The 23,159-nt window shown below is 41.1% G+C and overlaps 1 protein-coding gene across 18 annotated transcripts in view; it reads left to right on the top strand.

Moving 5' to 3' along the window:
• Positions 1-22,956, top strand: part of LOC137239890 (protein rolling stone) — a 195,700-nt gene extending 172,744 nt beyond the window's left edge. For 12 of the 18 annotated variants that reach the window (XM_067765672.1, XM_067765673.1, XM_067765669.1 and 9 more), the window contains 2 exons: positions 17,755-17,956; positions 18,029-18,226. In XM_067765672.1, coding sequence (XP_067621773.1) covers positions 17,755-17,956; positions 18,029-18,169 — 343 coding nt within the window. In that variant the 3' untranslated portion in view covers positions 18,170-18,226. Of the gene's footprint in view, positions 1-17,754; positions 17,957-18,028; positions 18,243-20,605; positions 20,638-20,725; positions 20,878-20,940; positions 21,649-21,724 lie in introns of those variants that run through there. The other 6 variants (XM_067765685.1, XM_067765684.1, XR_010949525.1 and 3 more) reach the window with 5 other exon arrangements.
• Positions 22,957-23,159: the final 203 nt, after the last annotated feature.

Below are 23,159 nucleotides of genomic sequence, written 5' to 3'. Positions count from 1 at the left end.
TTACTTAGAAGCTATAACGCCATAACTAATTCTTATTACGTGAAATCTCTCAGAAGTTTGATGTTTTTATATTTCTGTACAGTTGCTCCACCAACACACTGGTAATACACTAAGGCCAGAACCATGTGCGTAGGTTTCTGCGTAATTGAGGCTAATATATATTTAGATGCATTCCGATTTAATGGTTTACTCCATGTACGATAAATTTTTCAGTTTTTCAAATGTTGCTTTCATGGTTTTGAAAACTTTATGCGTAATTTAATTTTTTGTCATTTCGATTCCCGCACTATCCGCTATTTTATTCTCAAACACATGAATAGCGTCCTTTTATAGCACGCGGTTGAGTTGTGGGGAAAAACGAACTTGACGCGACGACGTTAAAAAACGAAGTGTTGTCCACGCCTTTTGATTCCTCCCAAACCGATTGGGACGTCTATCGTCGACTCAGCGAGTGCTCTGCCAACTCATCGGTCTTTTCGCTACCTTCTATCCCTTTATGACCGGGAACTCAGTAAAGATGTATGGTCCGGCCTGAGCAAAGTTTTTCCAATGCTTCCTTTCATGCAAGAACACTTCTTGATGAAGTACTGTGTGAGATTATTGCCTTAATCGCAGCCTGACTATCAATATATATATTGACGCTACTGCAGCTTAAGCACGCTTCCTCCAGAATTTCTGCTGCTTTCTTCACTGCTCTAATTTCCGCATGAAAAACGCTGCAGTAATCTGGCAGCCTATAGGATCTAGTTATTTCTGGGTCGACACAGTAAACAGCAGACCCAACCCCTTCCATTAATTTGGAACCATCCGTATACACTTGTATAGTATGTTCTGCGATTTTGCTGTCTTGGGGGTTTATCTCCAAGACTCGCATCACAATTACGATGTTTGTCCCCCGACAATACTTTCGTCGTACCATCTATCATTTTTTTTCCTCTTGCCCTTCTGGTTTGAGGATTCGAGGACCTCATTAGGTTAGCTCGCTTATTGCATGTTGCAATTGTTATCCTATGTCCTTTTCTTCCCGAGGGGTTAACGCTGTGTGGAGGTTCTTCTGTAAGGCCCGCAGCACCATTTTACTGTTTGACCCTTCTAACATCGTCTTAATGACGTGTACGTCCTCCTCCTCCTCCTGTTCCCTTGTTTCGGGGGCCTGTTCGGATATATGAAGTACCTTCCCGAGTTGGTATATTTGGATTTTGACGCAACATATTTAGCGTGACCTGCGACTTCACTACACGTGGTATCCAAATCCGGGCCTTTTTTGTCGTGGATATCCACCATCTTCATACTTGCGCCTTCTTGCCTTTGAATAATTGTAAACGTGTTATTGGAGCAGGTCATCAGTTAAACCCTATTTTACAATCCAGCTGTTTCGAAGGCTGCCACAGTCAGGGGCTGCTTTGCCACTTCGTTCGTATTCTTCTCGGTGAAAACCGGAGTCTCAGCGTTTGCTCGCTTTAGTATCACCTAGTAAGCTAGAGTCTGATCGTCTCCCCCTTCAGATTATAACCTAACCTTTTCGTCTTTACTTGCTTGTAGCAAAGTTTTTGTCAGTCTACTGTCTTCAACATTCTTCCCTGTCTCACGGGCCCATGCCAAGCTCTTGAATTTGCAGTCGGTTTAGTCGATCATCGCACATGAGTGCTACATAATTCCTAATGTTGCCAGTAGGGGTGGGACTATCCGAATAAAAATTATCCGAATAATAAACTCTTTTATCCGCCAGGTATTCGTAATCCGAATAATATTTATTCGGATTTTTTTTCGTGCACACTATCCGGATACTTCGAATAGTAAAATAAAAGACATTGCGTTTATGTTACGCTCATCGCTTGTGCAGATGAGCATGCACATATATTTATACGTACATATATTTATGTGTGTATATATGCATATATGCAAATATTTTTGTTTGTTTGGAGTTGCTTTGTTACTTACTTACTTACTTAATTGGCGCTTAACCGTCTAAACGGTTATGGCCGTCCAACAAGGCGCGCCAGTCGCTCCTTCGCTCCGCCAACCGGCGCCAATTGGTCACACCAAGGGAGTTTAAATCGTTTTCCACCTGGTCCTTCCAACGGAGTGGGGGCCGCCCTCTACCTCTGCTTCCATAGGCGGGTTCCGATAGAAACACTTTCTTGGCCGGAGCATCATCTTTCATTCGCATAACATGGCCTAGCCAGCGCAGCCGCTGCGTTTTAATTCGCTGGACTATGTTGATGTCTGCGTATAGCTCGTACAGCTCATCATTAAATCTTCTTCGGTACTCGCCATCGCCAACGCGTAGAGGTCCATAAATCTTTCGAAGAACTTTTCTCTAGAACACTCCCAAAGCCGCTTCATCTGCTGTTGTCATGGTCCATGCTTCTGCCCCATATAGCAGGACGGGTACGATAAGTGACTTGTAGAGTATGATTTTCGTTCGCCGAGAGAGGACTTTATTTTTCAATTGCCTACCTAGTCCAAAGTAGCATTTATTGGCAAGATTGATTCTTCGCTGGATTTCAGTGCTGATGTTGTTGCTAGTGTTGATGCTGGTTCCCAAATAAACGAAGTCTTTTACTATTTCGAAATTATGGCTGCCAACAGTAGCGTGGTTGCCAAGGCGCATATGCGCTGACTCTTTGCTCGATGCCAGCAGGTACTTCGTTTTGTCCTCATTCACCATCAAACCCATCTTTACCGCTTCTTTTTCCAGCTTGGAGTAAGCAGAACTAACAGCGCGGGTGTTTAGGCCGATGATATCAATGTCATCAGCATATGCCAGTAATTGCACGCTTTATAGTATATTGTTCGAGTGCGGTTAAGTTCTGCAGCTAGTATAATTTTCTCCAGCATCAAATTAAAGAAATCGCACGATAGGGGGTCACCCTGTCTGAAACCTCGTTTAGTTTCGAACGGCTCGGAGAGGTCCTTCCCAATTCTGACTGAGCTGATGGTGTTGCTCTACGTCATTTTGCACAGTCGTATAAGTTTTGCGGGGAAACCAAATTCAGACATAGCGGCATATAGGCAGCTCCTTTTCGTGCTGTCGAAGGCGGCTTTAAAGTCGACGAAGAGGTGATGTGTGTCGATTCTCTTTTCACGGGTTTTTTCCAAGATTTGGCGCATTGTGAAAATCTGGTCGATGGTAGATTTACCAGGTCTGAAGCCGCACTGATAAGGTCCAATCAGCCGGTTCACGGTGGGCTTCAATCTTTCGCACATTACACTTGAAAGGACCTTATATGCGATATTAAGAAGGCTGATTCCACGATAGTTGGTGCATTTTGCAGTATCCCCCTTCTTGTGGACTGGGCAAAGAACACTTAGATTCCAACCGTCGGGCATGCTTTCGTCCGCCCATATTTTGCTAAGAAGCTGCTGCATGCGCCTTACCAACTCCTTGCCGCCGAACTTGAATAGCTCCGCAGGCAATCCATCAGTGCCCACGGCCTTGTTGTTTTTCAATCTGGTTATTGCTATTCTAACTTCGTCATAATCGGGCGGGGGGACATATATTCCATCATCATCGATTGCGGGATCGGGTTCTTCATCTCTGCGCGGTGAATTGCTGCCTCCATTTAGGAGAGCAGAGAAGTGTTCCCTCCATAATCTAAGCACTCTCTGGACATAAGTTACAAGGTCGCCGTTTTCATTCCTACAGGAGTTTGCCCCGGAATTAAAACCTTCCGTCTGTCGCCGTATTTTTTGGTAGAATTTTCGGGCGTTATTCCTGGTGGCTAGCAGCTTAAGCTCCTCGCACTCACGCCTTTCTGCTTCTGCTTTTTTCTTCCTGAAAAGGCGTCTCGCTTCCCTTTTCAACTCACGATAGCGTTCACACACTCCTCTTGTCGCGCTCGCTTTTAACGTAGCCCTGTAGGCAGCGTCTTTTCTTTCGGTTGCAACGCGGCATTCTTCATCATACCAGTTGTTTTTTCGTGGCCGCCGGTAACCAATTTTTTCCTCGGCGGCAGTATGAAGTGCTTTGGAGATATGCTCCCACTGCTCCTGTATTCCTTCAGGATGAGTTGTGCCCTCAGAGAGCAGGTGTGAGAGTCGAGTTGCGAAATCATTGGCAGTCTGTTGTGATTGAAGCTTTTCGACGTCTAGCTTTCCTTGTGTTTTTTGTTCCTTGTTTTTAGCCGCGTTGAGGCGGGTACGTATTTTGGCTGCAACGAGATAATGGTCCGAATCGATGTTAGGTCCTCGGATCGTTCGCACATCTAAAACACTGGAGGCATGCCGTCCGTCTATCACAACGTGATCGATCTGATTGCGAGTATTTCGATCAGGAGACAGCCATGTAGCTTGATGTATCTTTTTATGCATGAACCTTGTGCTTGATATGACCATGTTTCGAGCACCGGCAAAGTCAATCAGCCTCAGTCCGTTAGGAGAAGTTTCATTGTGTAGGCTGAACTTTCCGACTGTAGGGCCAAAAACACCTTCTTTGCCCACCCTGGCGTTAAAGTCGCCAAGCACGACTTTTATATCATGACGGGGGCAGCGTTCGTATGTGCGTTCTAATTGTTCATAAAAAGTGTCTTTCACCTCATCGTCTTTCTCCTCTGTCGGCGCATGGGCGCAGATGAATGATATATTAAAAAATTTTGCTTTTATTCGAATAGCGGCGAGACGCTCGTCCACAGGCGTGAACGCCAGCACTTGGCGACAAAGTCTCTCTCCCACCACGAATCCGACGCCGAAACTGCGCTTATTCGCATGGCCACTCCAATATATGTCACAATTTTTGATCTTCTTTCTTCCTTGCTTCGTCCAACGCATTTCTTGGATGGCGGTGATGTCAGATTTTGCTTTGACGAGGACATCAACCAGCCGGGCATCTGCACCAATCCCATTCAGGGAGCGGGCGTTCCAGGTGCAAGCCCTCAATTCATTGTCCTTCAAACGTTTGCCATGGTCGTCATCAATAGAGAGTGCTTTGTTAATATTCATTTATTTAGTTACATATATTTACGTAACCAAAGTTGTGCTTGAGGTTTAAGCTAGAAATAGTTATCGGGTTCGTTTACAACTGTACTGATCATAGGACTTTGTTTATTAGTAAACAGGTGTGGAAATGGTAATATGGTAGGGATTTTTGTTTCCCATATACATACATATATACATATGTATGTATGTAAGTTGTATGGAACATTTTTGTTTTGATATCTTTTGGTTTGTATAAACATCTAATTGGTCACCATTAAAAAAATAAGTTTACATGTCATTGGCATTGTTTGCGAAGTCTGATGGATCAAAAGTTATTTAAGGTCAATGTTAATTTAATGAAAACTTTGGAAAAAAATTTCCTCAAATAAAGTTTGAAGCAATCCATTTTAAACGTAACAAAATTCTAGTGGAATTAGTGACTAGTTTCAAAAACGGCTTTCTGTCTGTTTTTGCCGCTTCTTAAAATTTTGATTTTCTTTGAACGCGTTAAACGCTGTAATATAAATACCCAAATGTGCATATAAGCATATTCTAACATACATATGTACATGTTGTATTCTTGCAGATTCCTTTGAATCTAATTTAAATAACTTTTGATCCATCAGACTTCGCAAAAAATGTTGACAATGACATGTAAACTTATTTTTTTAATGGTGACCAATTAGATGTTTATACAAACCAAAAGATATCAAAACAAAAATGTTCCATACAACTTACATACATACATACATATGTATATATGGATGTATGTATGTATATGGGAAACAAAAATCCCTACATTTTTACCATTTCCACACCTGTTTACTAATAAACAAAGTTCTATGATCAGTACAGTTGTAAACGACCCCGATAACTATTTCTAGCTTAAAGCTGGAGACATTGGTGCTTTATCGGTAACCGTATCGGTAACCTTTTAACAGCTGATTCGACCAACCTTATGAGAATCAATGCAATCGATTATTGGTGCCGCTAATGTCGTAACCGTATCGTAGCCAACCAATTGGGTTTTGGTTTACCGTCGTAACGATAAAGAGCTGATTACGTTAGGGATACGGATACAGCGATACGACATACGGCACCAATGACTCCGGCTTAAGCCTCAAGCACAACTTTGGTTACGTAAATATATGTAACTAAATAAATGAATATTAACAAAGCAACCTCAAACAAACAAAAATATTTGCATATATGCATCTATACACACATAAATATATGTACGTATAAATATATGTACATGCTCATCTGCACAAGCGATGAGCGTAACATAAACGCAATGTCTTTTATTTTACTATTCGAAGTATCCGGATAGTGCGGATTATTTGAAACGAATAAATTTATTCGTTTATTCGAATAACGTTTATTCGGATATAATTCGAAAATAATCCCACCACTAGTTGCCAGAGAAGGTTCTCTTGAATTTCCTGTCTCTTTCCCGTCCTAATGTAAGTTCTTCGTCCGAGATGGTAGACCGCTCCTTTAAAGAACGCACTGGCTGTAAAATATCATCGCTATCCACATCCGAATCATCGCTGTCAACGAATTTCTTTTCCCCGGCATGGGACGTCAATGCCTTTTCTACTCATCCTTCGTTTGTTCCAAAAGTTTTGAGCTCGTCTTGGTCGTGAGGCAAGGCGGGTGCAACGGTCTAATGTTAAATGTGAGGATAAAAACCGTAGACCACAAAAGCGCCTCTTGCTGTTGTAAGGCCATCGCTACTTCCCGAGGCGTCCCATTAATCGGGATCCATTCAAATGCAAATAAAAATACCCCCTGACTGCAAATTGTCTAATAGGCATGGCCCGCTTAACACCCTGGATTGGAAGGCACTTGGTCACCGACATGCCGCCGCCCTCCTACGAAGCGAAACGGCGTAGATGCAGGCCCCTAAACCGCTTCGCCCCATACTCGGGCCGTGTAGAGTTCGGCTTAGCCCTCAAATCAATAACTAGGTGCCTGCGATAGTGAGTGTATACTTATACTTAACTTGTACAATTTTAAATTTGGAAAATAAAATAAATAAACAATAAATGGCGCGATATATATGAAATATACCGATATTCCATTGTGTCGTTTAATTCGCCAAACTCGTTGCAAATAACTACGTAAATAAAACCATAAATTCCGCTTATTTTACACCTTCTACTAACGTTCGTATCGCTAAATTCTTGAATAAATAACTTCAATATTCAATAGTGCTTTATTAGACTACTTTGAAAATACTTCACAATAACACTTATACTTCACAACTGATAGCGTGCTTAAATCAAACTGATTGATTCTTACTCAGCTTTCTCTGCTGTGTCGTTCGCATACTTCTAGGCGTTTCTTCTTCTAGAATTTACTACTTAGTTACCAGCTATAAACTTACTAGTTATAAACTACGGATGCACGTTTATGGCTTCTCGCATAGCCATATGCGCGCGTATATGTGAGTAATACTTCCACCGACGATTGCATACTTTTGTGAGTATCTCAGATATATGCATGTGTATGTGCGAGAACTACTTTGCTGATTATTGCATACTTTTGTGGGTATCTCTCCGCAGCTGTATGTACATATGTGTAGACATAATGATTGATTTGTTTATGTAGATACAATTGACTGATTAGTATCGGCTTAGAGATGACACTATCCGTTAGTGTTGCTAATATTCGTCACACTGCCCTTCACCTAAGTCTGATCGTCCCGATCAGACAAATTTCCCGATCTGAACGCCGCCAGATGAACCACTTTCATTTTGGTTCGTGGTTTACCAATGGTTTGTATGCGGTAAACTACATCGTTGATTCGCTTTACAACTTTGTATGGGCCTTCCCAGTTACACTGCAATTACGGGGACAAACCTTTTTTCCGTTGTGGGTTGTATAACAGCACCAAATCTCCTTCCTGAAAACCTTCCGAATTAATTGCTTTATCGTATCTGGCTTTCATCTTGTCACTCATTATCTTTGTTCGTTGCCTTATCAGATCGTGTATTTCTCTCAGCTCTTCTTCCAAAACACCAGTAAATTTCTTGACATTTCTCTCCACATCGGCATCTATTCCAAACTTCAAATCAGCTGGCAGTCGAAGGTCATTGCCAAAAATTACTTTTGCAGGGGTTTGGCCCGTTGTCTCACGCACTGCTGATGGGTAAGTCATCAAGAATAATGGTATGTGGGTATACCACTCTTTATGGAACGTGTCCATTACTTTCCTTAAGTGCTCCTCCAATGTTCTATTGAATCGTTCCACCATACCATCTGACTGAAGATGCAATGCAGTTGTCCGTGTTTTTCGAATGCCCAATGATTTACACATTTCCTGGAACACAGCTGATTCGAAATTCCTGCCTTGTTCAGAAGGTAAATCCATTGGTACACCGTACCTTGCAACCCAATTGTTTATAAACACATCTGCTACTGTTTCCGCTTCTTGATTTGGGATTGAGTATACCTCTGGCCATTTGCTGAAATAATCCATAACCACCAGTACATATTTGTTTCCGCAGTTGCTAGTAGGAAATGGACCTGCGGCATCCATAGCGATCCTTTCAAATGGCGCACCTGAGTTATATTGCTTCATCTGGCCATGGCTTCGGGTTTTGGGCCTTTTCGCTCTGCTGCAAACCTCGCAGTTGGCAATCCACTCAATGACCGACTGGCGGCAACCAACCCAATAGATTCTCCGTATAATCTTCTCGAGCGTCTTCGTGATTCCAAGATGACCTCCGCTTGGACCATTATGCAGCTCGCTGAGCACGTCGGAAATCCTCTTTCTGGAAACAATTATCAGTTTCTTCTTGAATTGACTATCGTCACTATCCCATACTCGATGCAACCAACCGGATATCAATTCTAAACTGTTCTACTGTGCCCAATATGACTTCGCAATGGGACTCTCTGCTGACATCTCCTCTCTATTTGGTCTTTCGTTTCGTTCGAGCGCTTGAATAACATGTGACAGATCAGTATCTTCTAGCTGACACTTCCTTAGTTGTTCCTTGTCCCATTCATCCGTACATGTTATAGTGATTAGGCGGACATCTATAATGTCTTCTTTAGTCTCGGCATTTGAACAGTGCTTGCATTCCAAACTTCATGGTCTTCGTGACATTGCATCAGCATTTCCATCGATACTACTTTTTCGATGCTCAATGGAAAAGTCATAGCTTTGTAGTCGCTCGATCCACCGTGCCAATTGTCCTTCTGGATTACGGAATTGCAGAAGCCATTTTAACGCTATGTGATATGTCCTGACGCGGAATCGCTGCCCGTAGAGGTACTTGTGAAAATGTTTAATGCACTCTACCAATGCCAACAGCTCTCTCCGTGTAACGCAATAGTTCCTCTCTGGTTTTCCAATTGAATGGCTGTAATATGCAACTATCTTCTCCTGCCCATCGGCCAGTTGTGATAAAACGCCTCCTATAGTATATCCGCTCGCATCTGTATCTAGAATAGACGTTGCTCCTGGAATCGGATATGCCAGTATTGGGTCAGTGCACAAACGCTCCTTGTTTTGAAATCCACTTCTTGCTCCTTCTTCTATTTAAAACCTTTATTTTTTCTTGTAAGCTCATGGAGGCTTTAGACTACGCTGGAATGCCCCAGCGGGTTAGGGGATCAGAATAAACCCGCGGTAGGTATGCCTGTCGTAAAAGTCGACTAAAATACCAGATTCAAGGGGCTGTGTAGTGCAACCCTTCAGGTTGCCAGCGCAATATATAGCTTCTCCGAACCCAATTGTCAACCTCACCTATCCGCAGCGAATCCTGTTTCACTAACAGACGAGGCTCTGGCGACCACAAGCTCCTCATGGAACTTGGGGATGGGGAGGGGGGAATGGCCTGAAGGTTTAATGTGGCCACATAAATCGTTCCCGAGATGGTCGGGCTAGCACCTTAATGGTGCTGTGGTACCGGAGCGTAGGCAAAGGACCATCACATCGATAACACTCCCCAAAGCCTTCGGGGAGCAACCTTATCGCTACAACAACAACAACAACAACTACGCTGGAAAAGTTTGGTACAAACCGGGGGTAATATGTGCATAGCCCAAGGAAACTTCTTAATTCATGCAAGTTCTGTGGTCTTGGCCAATCCTTTACAGCTTCTATCTTTTCATTCGCGGTGCAGATGCCCTCTGTCGTTACCTTGTGACCCAAATAATTTACTCCCTTTTTAAACAGCGAACACTTTTTGGGACTTAATTTCAGACCAGCGCCAGATATTCTCTGGAAAACTTCCTCCAAGTTCTTAAGATGTTCATCAAAGTTTTTGCCCAAATTACCAGGTACAACAAGCATGTTTTCCAATGTAGTCCTTTCAATACTTGGTCCATGAGTCTCTCAAAAGTAGCTGGTGCATTACAAATTCCGAAAGGCATTACTGTAAATTGCCAAAGACCATCACCGACACTGAAGGCTGTTTTCTCTTTTTCTTCCTCCTTCACCACCACTTTCCAGTAGCCGCTTTTCAAGTCCAGTGTTGAAAACCATTGCGTACCAGATGGCGATTCCAGGGTATCGTCAATTCTTGGCAAAGGGTAGCAATCCGTTTTCGTAACGTCTTTCAACTTTCGATAGTCCACGCAAAACCTCATTTTTCCATCCTTCTTCTTCACAAGTACCACAGGTGAGCTCCATGGACTAGCTGATGGTTCGATGACGCCGCTGTCGCTCATTTCTTGTACGATTGACTCACAACTTCCCGCTTCGCCAGTGGAACACTACGAGGAGCTTGACGGATCGGCCTCGCATCTCCAGTGTCAACATGATGTTTCACAACGTTGGTGCGACCTGGTTTGGAGCCATCTTGGTCAAATATGCTGGCGTACTTTAGGAGCAGTTGTTTTGTCATACTCTGATAGGCTTCCTCCAGTCCCTCCGTCCATGTCGTGATGTCATTTGAAAGATCAGTATTACTAGATGAAACGTGTTCCTCAGCTGTTTACAGTTAATAACTACTTCAGCCTCTTGGCATCTTCCCAAAATAGCTCCTTTGGTCAGTTTGAGTGGTGGCTTCAATTCATTGAGTACTCTTACCGGAATACGTCCATCTTGTTTTGTCATAGCCAGGGTTTTTCTACAAGTATGTTCGGTGTTGATTTGTTTGCTGCCTCGACAACCCACAATTTGTTTGTCCCATAATCTCCATCAACCTTTGCCCAGATGACTGCTTCTGATTTTGGTGGTATTTGCTGACTCGCTTACTGTTGTAGTCTCTCTCGTAACCGAAATTAAGTGGCACATCAATGTTCTTATATCGCATCGTCTTGCTTTGCATGTCGATCTTGATGCATTGGTCGATTAAGAAATCCACTCCAATTATGATTTCATCAACAATCTCTGCCACTATAAAATTGTGTACTACCGTGACGTGCAATTGCGACTTCACATGATACTTCTCCTAGAACCATGGTGTCTTCTCCAGTGGCTGTACGCAATCTGGCTCCATGCAATGTTCTTATCTTCTTGTTGACTAAATCCGTTCGAATGATGAATGAGATGCACCCGTATCTACAGTCAGTAAACGTTCCTTTCCATCCACATGTCCTCCGACAGTAAGATTGTTTGACCTTCTTCCAATTTGTGAGATAGAGATTATGGGGCATTCAATTGAGGGAGCCAGCTATCGCACCTTGCGGCTGACTCGCTTTAGTTTAACGATTAATTGGTCTTGGAGATTTGCTTATCTCCTTCAGTTCTGCGTTTACGACCACCCACATTGTTGGAACTGTTAGGGTTGGTGTTGCAATAACGCTCAATATGCCCTGGCTTTCTACACTTAAAGCATTTGACTGCATCATTATTCTTCTACTGCGTACCTTCAATGCTTCCAAAATTGTGTCTACCCACTCTGATCTTTGTAATTCCACACGATGAGCCTTATATGCTGGTTTACTCAATAGGGAGGCAGTTTCCTGAGTCAATGCATGTGATACCGTTTCTGCGAATGTGGGTTTTGGGTTTGCATATGGCGCTCGCTTTGTTTCCACGTCCCGTATGCCATTTATAAAACTCTGGACTTTTACCACTTCAGTGTATTCCATGGGTGCGTCCGCATTTGCTAGATGAGCCAATCTTTCAACATCGGAGGTAAACTCCTGCAAAGTCTCGCTAGCTTTTTGGTAGCGGTTTTGCAATTCTATTTGGTAGATTTGTTTCCTGTGTTCGCTTCCGTACCGTCGTTATACAGCAGCCATCAATGCTTCATAACTGTTCCGTTCGTACTCTGGGATGGTCTGTAAGATTTCCGCAGCTGGTCCTTTTAAAGCTACGAACAATGCAGCAACTTTATCTTCAGCATTCCAGTTGTTCCCTGTTGCGGTCTTCTTAACCTGTAGCTTAAAGACCTGGAAAGGAACAGAACCGTCAAAGGATGGTGTTTTTGGATTACTCGCTGAAACTTCTGGGCGATTTAGTTGCAACTGCTCCATACGATCTTTCAATCCTCGACTTCTGCCTGAAATTGAGCGATTTTTGTATCCTGTGCTTCCAGGTTTGATTTTACCCTTGCTTCCTGTGCTTCTAACTGCGAAGACATTTGTACCACCTGCAATGATAAGAGCTCCTCTTGTAGATGTAATCTGTGTCGACATTTCTGCAATACGCGTTTCTTGTGCTTCAATCTTCGATGTTATTTGGGACAACATTTCGGATATACGTGTCTCCTGTGATTCCATCTTGGACGTTAAAAGTGTCTCTTGCGATTCCAGTTGGGATGCCATATATGTCTTCTGTTCTGCCAGTTGAGATGACACTGTCGATGTTTGAGCAGATATTGCAGCCAAAATCATGTTCAATTCTGTGCTCGTAACTGTCTGCGATGTTTCGTTTCTCTCTTCAATTTTTGTTGTTGTCTCTTCCCATCAGTATGAAAGACGTACTGTTCAACATTAATTCCTTCCGACTCCATCAGTATGAAAGACGTACTGTTCAACATTAATTCCTTCCGACTCCATAGCGTCTCGTAGCCGTGCTTGAAGTTCGATCTTATTGCTCGTTGTATTCAATCCCAGGGCTTCCAACTCCTTTTTCAGTTGCTGGATCCTTAATTCACTTGAACTCGCCATGTCCTTGTTGTGCTCTGCAACTCTGGAATTTATTCAACATTTCCTCTTCTGACACCAATTGTAACGAATTAAGGAAACTCCGCTTATTTTACACCTTCTACTAACGTTCGTGTCGCTAAATTGTTGAATAAATAACTCCAATATTCAATAGTGCAAAATGGGCTTTATTAGACTACTTTAAAAATACTTCACAATAACACTTATACTTCGCAACTGATAGCGTGCTTAAATCAAACTGATTGATTCTTACTCAGCTTTCGCTTGTTTTATACTCTCTGCTATCTCGTTCGCATACTTCTAGGCGTTTCTTCTTCTATGGTTTACTACTTAGTTACCAACTATAAACTTGCTAGCTATAAACTACAGATGCACGTTTGTAGTTTCTCGCATAGCCATATGCGCTTGTATATGTGAATAATACTACCACCGATGATTGCATACTTTTGTGAGTATCTCTCCGCTGCTGTATGTACATATGTGTAGATATAATGATTGAGATGTTTATGTATATACAAGTGACTGCTTAGTATCGGCATAGAGATAATAGTATCCCTTAGTGTTGCTAATATTCGTCACAATATATTGGCAGATTTCTTAAAAGTGCAAAAATAATGATAGCTATATAGAACTGAATCACCACTACCTTTGTTTTAGTGGGATTCTGCTATTTTCAAAAAAATCTGTTCAGTTCGAACACCATCAAATCAAATCATATCACATGCAATTTCATCACATGCACTAGACTCGTGCGAAGACGTTAAAAGTATTTTTATCTTTTTTAAAATATCAAAAACTTCGCTACCCTCTAGTGTTGCTAGGAATAATTCGCTTTATCTAGGGTTCTTGGCTTGTAATAATTGGCTTAAATTTATAGCAATCAAGAGAGTTGTGAAATAATATAAATTATATTACCCTGTAGGCGAAAAAATAAATTGCGATATGCATTTCCGGCTCAATACAAGACCTTAAGTGCCAAATAAGAACTAGTTCGATAGTTTGTAATTATAGAAAATGAAATGCAGCGGCGGACAACTTCCTCCGCCCAGGACTTCTCAATGTTAAATTCGGCAGATGAAAGCATCTGAAGGAGATTGAGAGCGAACTAGTAATAGTTCCGAATGCAATAGAACTGTACCGTTTCGGAACTAGATATTTTTCCTGCAGGGTATTTTTCTGAATTAAAGTAAAAATTTATATGAACGTTGCAATAACTGGCGCCAATTGGTCACACCAAGGGAATTTAAATCGCTTCCCACCTGGTCCTTCCAAGTGGAGCATCTTTTTTCATTTATATTATAAAATGAAGTACCAAAAAGTTGACCGGACAAAACTGCCCAACGGCGGGGAAAGGAGTTACAGGGCTTTAAAACCCTACAGAAACACACACACACAAATAATGTCGCTTTGATTTCCTTGCTGTGTTGTATCTTTGATTATCGATGTACAGACATTGGAATACATAAAAGCATTGGTTTGATAGAAGCAAGCGCTGAACTGAACGAACAAACTTGCTTTGAGTGGGACATTCACCACATCACATTATGAGTCACATACAAACATGTTGAATTATAATAACGAATTGTGGAAAAGGCCATCATTCGCTAGCGTTATTTAACTTCGGGAGTACATTTATAGGTATGTATGTTTGTATGTATTTTCATTTCATATCAGCTTGATATTCATATTTATGCGTGTTGCCAAGTTAATGCAAAATAAATGGTTACGAATGCATGCATCTTTTGAAGAATACTCTTTTATAAAAATTTTGTAACATTACATTAAAATTCTTGAACAAAAGCTCTATGTTTTTGCTGCTTGTGTGTATGCATATGCTTATGTTTGTACACAAGGAATATTTAATCTTATTCTTCTATATATGTATATGGAGAAGGATGTATGTATGTTTGTACGTAGGTTATGAGCTCCGAAAACACTCCGCCGTTTTATTAAAATTTAGTGTAGTAGCTTCACAGCAACCCGAAAAGTGTTCCTATGAAATTTCTTTCCGGGTAAAGGACCAGGGACTGCTCTATTCCATAGCGGAATGATACAGGTGGCAGCATGGTGACATACCTACAAACATAAATAAAAATTCCATGTACTTTGTTTTTGTAAATTCGATGGACAAATGTCAAAATCGTACTGCCCCGGAAGTTTATGTATCAAATCAAATAAAAAAGGTTTGTAATCAGCTGTACCATGCTGCCACCTTGTATCGTTGCGCCATGCTCTATTCGCTCGAATTCAATTCACGGTTCGGTTTTCCTGAAATTTGGTAAATAGGTAGCCCTTAACCTAGATTAATTAATTAATACTTTTTTGGGGGAAGTGGATATGGACCGATCTATTCGAACAAAATCTATTCATGGTTCGACTTGCATGGAATTTGGTAAATAGGAAGCCCTTAACCTAGATTAATATTTACGACACTTTTGTCGGGGAAGTGGACTGGGGACCGATATATTCGAACAAAATCTCTTCATGGTTCTATTTGCCTGAAATTTGGTATATAGCCCTTTGCACTTTTTTCCGAGAAATGGACCAGTGATCGGCTCTGTTTGGGAGCGGGACTGGGACTGGGACTTGGAATTGCGCTGGGACTATAACTGGAAATGGATGGAGAATAATAAGGGTTGGAGAGGAATAATAACTAGGGAAAAGAGAAAAAAAGGAAGAAGAAAGAGACTGAGGAAGAGACAGAGTTAGACAAAAATCTGTATTGAGCGGAAAGGAAGTGAAGAAAAAAGCGTAGAGGGAGAAAGAGTCGCAGTGAAAGAGAAAGGCAAAGAGAGGAGTGAACAAAAGCATAAAGAAAAGAAGGAGGGAGAGTCAGAGGTAAAAACCTCTTAAAACTTATACAGATAGACTAAAGTTAGGGTAGAACAACGTCTGCCGGGTCAGCTAGTTGTAATATACATAGATCCAGTGTATAAAATAAATAGATTGTAGCAATCCGCTTTATGGTGGCTAAATCTGTATTGGAATCGTGATTCTGTATTACAAACTGGTTTATAAACACGAGTATATATCATAGTTAATAGCATTATTCGCTTATTTACTGCATTGGTTTTGTGTTTACCTTTTTATTTACATACGTTAGTCCATGCTATACATATATATGTATATACATATAAACGTCAATGTGTATTTAATACTAGAATTCTTAATGTATTAGTAGTGAACATTTATGTGCGACCGGTGCCGTTCAAGGACGCAACAATAGTGGATAATTTATAGTATTTACATATGTACGTCGAAAAGGGAAAAGGTAAATATGTATGTATATACAAAAATATATTTACAATGCAATCAAGAATAACTGGAAAATAAACTATTCAATCAGCTCAATTACTTCCAGTCTGAAAATTTGAGCATATTGTCATTATAAGCAAATAAACATATATACCTATGTAGATCTCTTCTTTAAGCCGGAGTCATTGGTGCCGTATGTCGTATCGCTGTATCCGTATCCCTAACATAATCAGCTGTTTATCGTTACGACGGTAAACCAAAACCCAATTGGTTGGCTACGATACGGTTACGACCTTAGCGGCACCAATAATCGATTGCATTGATTCTCATAAGGTTGGTCGAATCAGCTGTTAAAAGGTTACCGATACGGTTACCGATAAAGCACCAATGTCTTCAGCTTTAAGCTGCTGGCAAAGTTGACATAGTCATAACGCCATTGTTATAACCACCCTACAAGACGGAGGTAACCAGTTCACCCACACATTCAAAGCTTTTTTCGCTCTCCACTAACACATCGACGTTTCATGCTGTCATCGAAATGACAGTTCATTAATTATTCCGGGAAACTTTGAAACGGAGAAAAAATAGCATTGTTTACAACGAAAAATATCTTGTGCTTTTATTTGTGACATGTGACGGAAATTAAAAATTTTGTTGCAGAGAACACCTTTTTGCGTTGACGGCCCTCGCCCAGAATAATATTAAGGGTAACGTTTTAAAAGACGGTGCACCACCTAATTTAAAAATATCAAATAATAATAAAAACGGAGCTCGAGGCGCGTCTTTTGATTCCTCGTTTGATAATTTTTGATAAAATTAGGTGGTGCACCGTCTTTTAAATCGTTACCATATTAAGTTGTATAGAATCGACGGGATGGCCTACAAGGTTTCATGTCATACTAAATCGCTCCCGATATGGTCGGGCTAGTACCTTAATTGTTCCCGGAACGTGCCCGATCTGCATCCGGCAAAGGACCAAAAAAGGCGATAACGGGGAGTGTCCTTATCGCTACAACAACAACAACATTATTTACTTTGGTAATAGTGCAGTTTACGGTACCCACCGAAATTTGGGCCAAAATTTTCGAGTGAGGTATTAAAAGACGCGTATTCACGTCTAGATCAAGAATCCGAAAGCGGAAGTTAACTTTTTTTACCCGTTCAAAAGATGTTAACGAAAAACCGAAAAAAGACCCGCGGGTCCCTCCGAAACCGGGGGTGGGATCCATAGTATTTTTGCGCAGAACACCTTTCTGCGTTGGTAACCGCCACGGTGATGCACAATTTTTTTCGTGGGTACGAACACAACAACAACCACATTAAAATCGCCAAATTCAACTGCAAATATCTCCGGCCAGAGATAAAATTTTGATACCTCACTCGAAAATCTTGGCCCAACTTTAGGGTGGGTACCGTAAACTGCACTACTACCTTTACTTTCTGATTTTCATTCATACGTATGTGCATTTTTAAATAATAAAAAAAATGTTATATTACTCTAATATATAGCATCTCCGCCGGGTTGCGATGCAACTCAGAATATGCCAAAATCAGAGGAAATCTACAATTAAATGCAGATTCATGTGTCATTTGCCAAGGATACAAGGTAATTTACAACCAATATGCTTTGGAATATGGTACCAAACTGGTTGGATGTATTTCCCTAAAAAAGGGGGGAACCACGCATCTTGGCTTGCCAGTATTTGCTTCGGTAATTTATATTGATTTGTATTGATTAAAAATTGCAATAGTAGATAATGTAATGTGAATTAAAATTGAATAGGTAGCCAGAGCAAAAAAGGCAACTGATCGGCATGCAACTGTTATTTATGTGGCGCCACCGGGAGCTGCTGCTGCTATCCTAGAAGCATTAGAAGCAGAAATGTCTGATTGTTTGCAACACCAAAGGTGTGCCATAACATGATATGGTTCGCGTTAAGCACGCTCTCTTAATGCAAAAAAAAAATCGCGTATAGTCAGGCCCGATTGTCCAGGAATCATCGCACCAGAAAGGGTAAGTAAATTAGCTACCATATTAAATAATTTGTCATGCTTTTGTTGATAATCAACTGAAGAATGCAAACACGACAGAGTTCAAAGTTCATGTGAAAACCAATTAATTTTTTTAATTAGCGTTGGGAGAGAAAAATAGATATGTATGTATGCATAGAACTGCATAGAAGGGGAGGAATTAATTAATTATTATCAGTAGATTTACAAGATTTTTGTAATTTTCCCTGCGTCGCAGTTGTCATTATATTGCGTTAACAGAGGACATCAACACCTTACTACCCACAGCCAGTTAAAATTTTAGTAAATTTTGCTCTTTTCATCACTGTTTCAAAACGTGGAAAGTTATATATCGAGCATTCCATGGAGAATGGTACATTTTAGCAGACTTTCGCATTGCGGTCATTATTAATATTCAATCCCTAGAAGGTTTAATGTAGTCATGTCAATAGTTCCCGAGATGGTGGGGCTAGTACCCCAATGGTGCTTGTTACCGGAACGTGGATAGATAGATAATTTATTGAGGATTGCACAGTGACTTGCACATCTCCTTCACAGCACCTCATCCTAGCCGACTTCCTTGATGAACCCCAGCAGTGTTCTTGGCTTGAGGGATTAAATGTGGGAATGCTCTGGTCATGGTGAGCCCATAAACTTAGCCCTACGTCTTGAAATTGCGCCGCAATCTAGAAGGATATGGTCCACCGTCTGCTGATCCATCACAAAATCGGTATGTGTTGTTCGATATTATACCCAGCTTTTGCATGTGACTGTTCAGTCTACAGTGTCTTGTAAGAATAGCCGTTAGGATTCTTAGGTTATCTTTTTGAGAAGCCTATTAATGTCCTACATCGAGTTGTGCTGTAACCCCCTAACAGTAACTTAGATTGACTCAGGCCTGGTATATTGCGCCAGTGTTCTCTCTTTTCCCTCCCTTCTACTATTAGGAGCATTTATTGAGTGAGCCAACTGCCAGGAACGGCTCGGGATCGATGGGTCATGCAGTTGCTGCCTCTCTTTCCGGGTTGGCCGCCTGCTGTTGTTATAGCAGTGCTTCGTCCCATCCAATAGGTGCGACCGATCACAAATTGCCATCAATGTCTTCTAACGGGACTCCAAGGAAACTCTGTTTCAACAGGGGTGGACCATAATGAGAGGAGTGTTAGTGGCGTTGGTTCCACAATACAGTTAAAGAGATGGTTGGTGTCATGTGGGGACACATTACAAGCAGGACAATGTTTTGTATGTCGGGGTTGATTCTGGATAGGTAAGAGTTTAACCTGTTACGTTATCCAGCTCGAAGTTCAGCTAGAGTGACTACTCTCGTTTCCCTAGGGAGAGTGCGTTCCTCCTCTGCTAGTTTTGTTCTTTGAGTACAGGAATCACCGGCATAGAGGTCCGACGCCTGTTTGTGGAGATCACTGAAGACATGCTTGTGTTTTTTAGCTTCATACGGCTGTGTTCTCAGGTGCCGTATTTCCTCATAATGTAATGAGGCCGTGAACAACAAGAGCCACAAAAGATTTATAAAAGTTACGAGGACGCTGGATTTTGGAATCTAGCCCAGAGCAACCTGTCCGATGCAACCATCCCTTGCACGTGAAACACTGACAAGAGTATTTATTTTTTTAATTTAATTTATTTATTATTACGGATGTTTAGGCCTAAAACTTAAACTACTAAGTACAATTCATTGTTATAATCACTTATTTCTATTGAATATGCTGTTGGAATGCCATGTGATTCCGATCAGCATATTTACTAGCGTGACAAAGGGACGAGTCTGGGAGCCAATCATTTAAGGAAGGTTGGAAAGGACGCGTTTCCAATCCTCCAGTGCTCCCAGCTTAAGGCAACAAAATTTGGAACTTATATTTTTCAATTATATGTGTATTTTAAGCTGTCGGAATGTATTAGTCTCCGATCAACATAGCTAAACATGTCTTTGGATGTTGGAAATTGAAAATAACGTGTATCCAATCACCCCTCAACTTTGTTTAGTAAAGACGCTGTCGGAATGCATGAAGATTCCGATTAGCACAGCTCAACATATAATGGGAGGTTGAAAAGGACGTATTTCCAATCCCCCCTGCTCCAACTTTTTTTTTATATAATTTTATTGTTATATTAATGCTGTCAGAATGCGAGTGATTCCGATCAGCAACAGTAAATCACCCTCATCGCGAGTTTTATTTTCACCCGAAATTATTCACAATTTTTGTTCACCCTATCGCAAAGGGTGGCGAAAAAATTTTTCAGGTTCGAAAAAGATTTCGCCTTATCGGCAACTCTTTGTTCGGGCGAAATGAACAGCGGGGAAAACCCACATTTATTCACTTATATTTTACAGGCGAACGCAGGCGAACGAAAGAAAATCAAAATGTGAGTAATTTTTTTTTGCATATTGATATTCTTATAATTGTATATACTTTTATATTTACGACTAAATCAATAAATAATGCGCAATCAGAAATGCTACTTGAAAAAATGATGCAAAATCCCGAAATTGCAAGAGGGTTTTCAAAAGAAAATCGGGAAAAAGTGTTGGACTTCTGGAAGCAGCTAAGTTTATGTTTAAATAGCCTTGGTCCACCCATTAAGAGTGAAGCTGAGTGGGAAAAAGTAAAACTCCTTTATTGCTAAGTATGTAAACTCAATTTTTTATGACAACGTATCTTTTTCTAGGTATGGAATGACCAAAAAAGATATGTACGGAAGAAGGCGTCAAAAAATGCTATTTACGCGAGGGGGACAGGAGGCGGGCCCAACAAAACACAAAAACTTTCGACTGCAGAAGAGGCAATATACCAACTGCTGGATTTAAAAGATTCAGTTGAAGGTATTCAAGACTCACATAGCTACGGAGTTCCTTCAAAAAAGGCCAAAATTAGTTCGCCAATAACAATAGTATCGAACATTGTACTATGCGACGGTTCTGGTTGTAGTAGCGATGACGTCCCTGGATGTAGTACGGATTTGCCTAGAAGCATGGCGGACAGCGAACCTGTTGGTCTTGTTGCTGCTGAACGGGAATGTCCACCAAGCGATAGCAACACTCCCCAAGCGATAGCAACACTCAGTAGTCCTAAGTCCAACAAATGAATAGTTACAAAAGGAAAAAGGTATAGACAGGTGTTGTAATTTAGATTGAAGTGAAGAGTGACGCTGGGATGGGTCAAGGACGTAGCGCCACTTTTGCTACAGAATTCGATTTTGGCACACAGGAAGATGGGCAACGAAAGGATCGGTACACGCCTACCGTCAGGTCGGTGATGGCCAGTGAAAACATAATGGACGAATTAGCATCAGTGATACGAACGGAAATTTCGGGTGGCAGACAAAGCTTGCGTGATAGTTATACGAATTTGGAGCGTGTCGCCGATTATTGCGAAGGTACGTATAATCGGGAGGAAAACAAAAAAACCAGCAATTGAGGCTACCAAAAAATGATACAACGCTTATCAAATAGATACCCTCGCATTCAGGTATAGGAAGCGTTTCGAGCTACAAGCACAACTATTATGTGAGCTGGACTCACAAATGAATCATATGGCACCAACTGTGCAAATACATAAGGGAACAGCGACATCGATACTGCAGCAATGAAACCAATCGAAAAGGGTGCGAATGCATCAAGTTCTGTACAATAAGCAAGGCTTCGGTAGTCGAGGTGGGCAAAAAGAAACAGATGGTATGGCAGCGAATTGCCTATAGCCCATAGTACAGGTCTGCAAGTAGGATATGTAGCAGCACGCACATACACAGCCACGCTCACCTGATAAAATGCTTGTTCTTGTTCGTTTTTTTTGTGGATGCTATTTGGCACTGTTGTACTTCTTAGGTCCATGAAAAGTGTAATAGCTGCCAACGAAAACTGCGTAAAATTTTTATCGTAAAATTACAAAGAAATATCCGTATCTACTTTCAAAAAAGCACTTAATTACATCTCTCTTTAAAATCCATATGTTTTGGACAATTTTAATTAACAAATTGTGATACTTTATTACCGGGGACGATTGCTTAAACACGACCAAAACCGTCGGGGGAGGTATTAAGAGACGCGTTTTTGCCTCGCTTCCAATAATTCGAATACTTTTTCTCCTTTGGACTATTGATAACAGGACAAAACGCGTATTTCCACTTCTCTTTACACATTTTTGGACGGGTTATTGCAGTCGATCTCGGTTTCAAACTGTTTTTCGCGGAGAACTTTTGAACGGGTAGAAAAACTTAGCACCCGTGTTTGTATTCTTAATACTGGAATAACTACGCGTCCTCAGATACCCCAATTCAATACTTTTGTATAATTTTCTGTAGGATCCATATAGGTGCACTACATTTTCATACTAAATTCGTTCAAAAAAATTTACTATCACAGCAACCCATCTCTGATATTCCGCTCCTTTTTTTGTTTCCCTGCGTCGCTTTCCACTACAGCAACCCCGGTAATTTTGACACTTCGTTCAGTGTCAAACGCATGTTCCACACAGGTTCCACTGAGCTCCACAATAGTTTGACACTGACCGAAGCGTCAAACAGCAGTGTGTTAGAAAGAGAAAGGAATTGTTTCCTTCTCATACATATCATACTTGTAAACCTGTACTATGCCTATAGCCTACGCTATTCAAGAGAGCTGAAGCATTTGGAGTTCGAGGGCAAATCTGCTGATTCCCAACGTATTGTGGCAAAACGTGCACGTATGTAAGTGAGGAAAAAATATATTTCTGTGCAATTTAAAGAAAAGGGATTGAGTTGAGACCTTTTTTGTTGTTTTTCCTCATAATTTTTAGTATATGTGATGTGGAGCGACTGGAGCGATGACTTGACAAGCACAATAATCTATGGCGGCAATTGCCAATGTTGGCACGAAGGTGTGCTATTTCCAGATGTGACTTGACAACAAT

Source organism: Eurosta solidaginis, chromosome 2 (assembly GCF_040869045.1).
Source record: "Eurosta solidaginis isolate ZX-2024a chromosome 2, ASM4086904v1, whole genome shotgun sequence".
Classification (NCBI taxonomy): Eukaryota; Metazoa; Arthropoda; class Insecta; order Diptera; family Tephritidae; genus Eurosta; species Eurosta solidaginis.
Note: the sequence above shows the minus strand (reverse complement) of the source record. Positions and strands in the feature narration are given on the sequence as shown.